This window comes from Barbus barbus (genome assembly GCF_936440315.1).
Source record: "Barbus barbus genome assembly, chromosome: 7".
Taxonomy (NCBI): domain Eukaryota; kingdom Metazoa; phylum Chordata; class Actinopteri; order Cypriniformes; family Cyprinidae; genus Barbus; species Barbus barbus.
The window spans coordinates 36,292,243-36,298,242 of NC_136735.1; the positions used below are offsets into that span (position 1 = coordinate 36,292,243).

General features: G+C 34.8%; 1 protein-coding gene across 2 annotated transcripts in view; it reads right to left on the bottom strand.

Annotated features, from left to right (window-relative positions):
* LOC306872584 (glypican-6-like) overlaps nucleotides 1-3,063 on the bottom strand; it is a 192,411-nt gene extending 189,348 nt beyond the window's left edge. For both annotated transcript variants that reach the window (XM_079421200.1, XM_079421199.1), the window contains exon 1: nucleotides 2,633-3,063. In XM_079421200.1, the coding sequence (XP_079277326.1) occupies nucleotides 2,633-2,789 (157 nt within the window). In that variant the 5' untranslated portion in view covers nucleotides 2,790-3,063. The remainder of the gene's footprint in view (nucleotides 1-2,632) is intronic.
* Nucleotides 3,064-6,000: the final 2,937 nt, after the last annotated feature.

The window sequence follows — 6,000 nt, forward strand, 5'->3', positions numbered from 1 at the left end:
TGATTTGAGATTCTTTTAGCTTTCATTTTATTCAAATTTAAAAAACGTCCCAACATTTCAAGTTGCATATTTAAACAATGCAATTGTAGTTTTTGTCCTTTTTTTTTTATTTGAGCTATTTATATAATGATTTACTATACGTGATTGCATTTTGCATGGATATCATCTGTAAATAAAAGCTGATATGGTCTATAAGATCGAGACATCTTCAACTTATCCAAGTACAACATCCAAGTGCATGCTAAAATATGCATGTTTTACAGTTAAACACACAAATGAAGCCCAATATCAGCTCAATAACATTTATGTGCCTTTCTGTGAATGTAACATAATAATTTCATATTTTCAAGCTGAAACTGGTTAAATCAGTCTTCCAGTCTGGCAAAGCTGTTCAGCTGGTTTAGTTGATCAGTCGCATGGTCTCCGAGCCTGGCATGTGCCAAAAACCTCTCAGCTTAAAAGCCTAGTGGTCAAACTTGGTTTATGCAGGATGTTTTGTCCAATCATGAGTAATTTTTCAATGATTTTAGTGCAAGTATGAAGTCAGTTCTCCTCATGGTCCTCACATTCAATGCATGAGCTGTTTTTCACTCAAAAAAAACAAAAAAAAAACACTTGCTTTGGTATTTCATATCTCATGCAATGACATTCAGACTCAAAAAAGCTTTTTTGTCTAGCTTTATATATAAAAATATTTTGAAGTTGCAAATAAAGATCACTGGAGTACAATATGTTTTACAAGGAAATACTATTTCAGTCTTTCTACAGTAACCCCATTCCTTTGCAATTATGTATGAACTATACTAGCAAATTCTGAGTGAAAATTGTTTCGAATTGAATCCCACATCAACATTTTTTCAGTGCAAACACCACACAGGTTCAACAGCTACTGCAGTCTCTGAATAAGCACGTATCTTACAGAACCACAACTTTAGATTACTTACACAAGAAAACCCTACTGAATTTAAGGCCATCACTTTTGTCAACACTAAACTGATTTGAATTTGCATTGCATATGTATTCTAGCATACACTGACTATTGTATGCTATTATATTATGTCTTACTGATACAACAGCAGGAATACATATATACTGTACATAGATGTGCACCAACATCAACAGCAGACATTCACACTAGATGCTCATGGGGACTGAGCCCTTGGAGAACGACCATAAGACAACATGCTCACAGCTGAGACCACAGGGAAAAGACAAAATAATCTTATTTTAGAAATGCACAAAACACTGCTTGTACACACATCCAGCAGGTCCATTTCAGTGCTTCTAAGTCCCCAATATTCCAGCGTTCCTGTATTATTCACCGCCAAACTTTTGCCAAAATCAATGTGCATGTTTATTTTATTTGAAAAGGACTTCACAAAAATCAAACATCATCATTACAACCATGCACCATCCGGCTGCGCCTGCCGTCAGAACGAGCAACAAATGTCACATTAAGACAAATGCATCTGTGCTGTGGGATTAAACACATTATGACTGCATTTGCTCGTCTTCGGAATTATGTCCCTACCACGGTAATCTGCTTTTACTGGGTGAAGCCCTCAAATGTGATTACTTCACAACAGATAACAAAGAGAAAAAAGCCTATCTATGCCACAGCATGGAGTATGAATTAAAGCTACACTATGGCCTTAAGGACTCCATATATCCAATGCTAAACAGGGGCTCATCCTCCCGAGTGAGTAGGGCCACCTACTGGGGCTGTTGATATTGCAGTAGTGGGCTTTAATTGGAGGCAGAGTTGCAAAACTCTTACAATGTGGGTAAAGAGTTTTTGAGTTGCATCATAATATACAGATTTACTAACAATTGATTTTGTTGTTGTGAGTGTGTAATGATGCAAAATTGTGTTTTTCTTGAGGTGAAAAGTTTGCATTAAATATGAAGTTGGCTGACGGTATGTTACCTGTTTGTCATTCTTTTGTGGTTTTAAGTAACATTTTCTGTCAATTTCAGAAGAAAATCTTGGTTTAACTGATTTGGATGTGTATTAATTTTACAATATTTCTGCACGTGAACGTGCTGAATGTTTTACAACAGTTGAATAAATGGACCTCAAAATTATATTTACTTTTTAAGCTTAATGCAAATGTAGTTTGGCCTCATTTTGAGCTATGTATATGGATTTGCAATGACAGTTTAAATAATAATAATACCAAATTTAACTTTTTTTAAGTATATATGGGAAAGGCTGAGACTTTTTCAACTTCTCCAAATCGTACATTCTCAAAAAATGCATAGGTTTAACAATTAAGCACACAAATTAGTCTACGCTCGAAATCTGCTCAATAATAGGCATTTCTGTGAACGCAATAGCAAAATGACCTCACGCTTTCTATATATCCATTAATACTGAAGACAACTGTGGAAAAGTTTTCAAAGATCAAGTCAGCAAATTCCCCAATTATTGAGCTCAGGTTTTCTCGTTCATTACATGCAAATCATCCGCAAATCAGCATTGATCAAGCCCATTAATGATCAATAGGACTTGAAGGCAAACCTTCTGCATGAGCACGAGCTGTTATACGCCCGCGTCTAACTGAAATGTAAGCAGAAATGCGCTTTTCGCCAGAGTTTGTGATGTGGCACGATGTTGGCATCTCGTCCTCACCTGGTATCTCCTGATGTGGCACATTATGGAGACTGAAGCCTTTGGTCGTGAACGCCTGGCGCACATCGCTGCAGCTGCGCGATTTTACATCTCCAGCACATGACAGCGACAATAGCAGCGATAAAAAAGTGAAAACCACGACAGGTGTCTTCAACATCCCTCCTGTGCGCAAATCCAGCCGATGCGTAAAAGCGCAAAACCCGTAAGACGCGCTCAGCGCACCGGCGTCTCCAGCTGCAGGTGGACAAATGTTTCAATCATTCAATCGCTCATCAACGATCAATCAGGCTTTCTGTCGCATCCGGCTCATAGCAGAATTCTCCGACGGATCCGCTCAGAACAAACGCGCGTGTGATTAGAACAGCGAAACCTCCAGAACAGATCCGGAGCCGCGCGCTCTCAACTTCAGCTGTGTGTTTCTATCAGCGGAGAGAAAGTAGCAATCCCCCTCTCTCTTTCTGCTCTCTCTCTCACTCACCAACACAGACAAACCGCACAACCCAGCGGTGAGTGTGAGAACATGGAAAAACACGGACTGGATTCGTTTTGCTTTAGGAGATGCTAAAGCAAAAGCTGCAACAAATTTTAATACACAATACTATAAAATAAAATAAAAATTCAATAAAAATAAATGTAATCATATTTTTAGCACTTTTCATTATCTTTTTTTCTAATGTAAATGTAATGATTTTATTATTTTTATTGATTTAAGTGTTTGCACTTAATTTTATTTTCATTTTAATTTATTTTAAATTTAAATATGATATAACAGCAAAGAATATATATATATTTATATATATAAAACATTAGGCCTAATAGACGAATCAGACGAAATTAGTTACTTTTTCCAGCTGTTTATGTCGAAAGAAAGAAAGAAAGAAAGAAAGAAAGAAAGAAAGAAAGAAAGGTGTCTCCCTCTCTCGCAGATAAACCGCACAACCCAGTGGCCAGTATCAGAACAGAGAAAGCATGGACTGGATTCATGAAGGCTCATGGAGTTTTGTCTCCGGACTCTCTGAGCTCAAGCTGTCAGCATCTGATCTATTCGTCAAGCTTTGCCCTTTTCTTATGCAATTCAGTGGTTTTTGTATGAGAAAATGTGTGCTAGATTGGCATGACAATAACTGACGCATATGGCCAAGCTGCCAAGGCAGTGCAAAAATCACTAAAACAACAAAGTAACTGTGAAAACGGTAAACAATAAGTATGAAAAAATACAAATGTAAATAAATAAATAAAATTAGAGGGTAAAAAAAGGCTTATTTTAATGAATTCAAGCTTCAAATTCAAATTCAAATTCTTCATTCACTTCAAAACCATGATATTTCCTATAAATATAATTATGCACGACATCAACAAGACTAAACCTTTTTACTTTATTGTAATACATCCAATTCTTAACTTACTTTGTCCGGGGAGCGAATTCCTTTGGGTTTAGTAATGTAATTTAGGAAATTAAAGTGATTTCTATATTTTATCCGTGAAAGCGATCCCATTTCTGCATAGAAACGTACCATGATCAGGTTCACTGCGCAATGCTGTCTTTTGCCATAATACCTGCGGACTGCTTCTCTATCGCTGCGCGTCCTGCTCCTCACAGATCGATCACACAAAGAAGACTGGAGTTTTTGTCATTCATTGTAACAAAGTGTAGAGATGATGTAAATACTAGATTCGGTGTGCAGAATAGAGTTTGCAAATGTGAAACTGAATTTTATACATTTTTGATTTTATACAAAAGTTCATATTAAGTGACTTACATTTTAGGAACACTGTTTATTATTTTGCTCAAACTCGTCAACAAAATATAGTCCAAAAGCTGCTGGGCATCTATAGTCTTTGACACAGCGCTGTTTTGTTTATGAATGAATCTTTGCCTTTGAACAAATCTAGTGAGTCAATAATTCAATGACCCATTCATAAAGAGTGTCACTTGCTTCGTTCCTAAATGAATCAGTGTTTGATCGAATCGATTGATTCATTGATTCAAAGACAGTGACTTGCTGCCACCTACTGGCAGTTTCAGTTTCATTTTTAAAGTATAAATTGAGTCATTTAAATCATTTAAATTTCTATATTCCAAACTTTATATTTAAAACATGAATCGCATAAATCTCAATTTTAATTGAATTTATTGTTTAATTAAAATAATATATAATTTGATAAAATAAATAAATAATAATTTGATAAAAGTTTATAAATCACATTTTTTGACAAAAGATGACATACATTTAATACATTTTGAAAAATGGTATTACAAAGGTAAAAAAAAAAAAAAAACTTTAAGGAGTCAAATATCAACGGGAAGGTTAATTTCTTTCAATGATCAGAAGGTTTTTGTTCCTATTTTATATTTATTTATTTATTTATTTTTTGAGTAGGAGCATTAGCGCTCCTTAAAAGAAATGTAAGCGTAGGGTCCTTAAAAATTTTATATTAAAAACTGACTGCTAACTAACTAACCTATTATAGATTATTAAGTGTTTTATAATTAAATACATTCAAAATGTTATCTAAAATGATCATTATAAGCAATTAAAGTATTAAAAGCAATAAAAAACCCCTACAAAAGTATTTCTGTCTCAATTGCCTTAATCTGTTTCAGTTAAAATACATTTGAATTCTCTCTCTCTCAGATCCCTTTCTTTCTCAATAGAAAGAAAAAAGACAGATATAAGGGCATGTTCTGCATGCATGCATGAGTTCAGTATCAGGACAGGAGCTGTAGTTGAGCCTGTGGGAATCTCTCGACTGACTCACAGTCTAGTGTAATAACCAGCAGGTTTGACTTTCCCAGGTCACGCTCTCATGAATGGTTAAACTACTGAGGGCATCATAAAGTTTACCTTTTCCAGTTTATTTAGCTCTGATTTATATTTATTCAATGCATATGTGAGTATTTTATACCGATGGCCCTGAAACACCATGCAGGCATATTTTTTCTTGCATATAAATGCTCAATCCCATCAAATGCTGAATGCATCTGGTCTTTTTGAACTGGAATTTATTTAAATATTCCAACATATGAGGTTACCCTATATGTCAAAATTACTGTGCTGTCAATCAGATGATGAAACTGAATATTAACTGACAAATACCAAAATGCTGAATATTTAAAGAAACAGTTTCAATGATAAATACTAAAAACAGTAGTATATGCACCGCTTCTAAAATGATAAACTGAATGAGAACTTTGCATTTTTAATTCAATTTTGAATCAAGAAGGAAATGATGGCTAATATTATGTTGATGCAATATTGTGTGTGAGGGGGGGGGGGGGTCACAACAAATTTGGAAAAAGATGAAAAATATATAAAAATTAATTAAACAAATTGATGTACAATCAATTTTAAAAATCACAATTAATT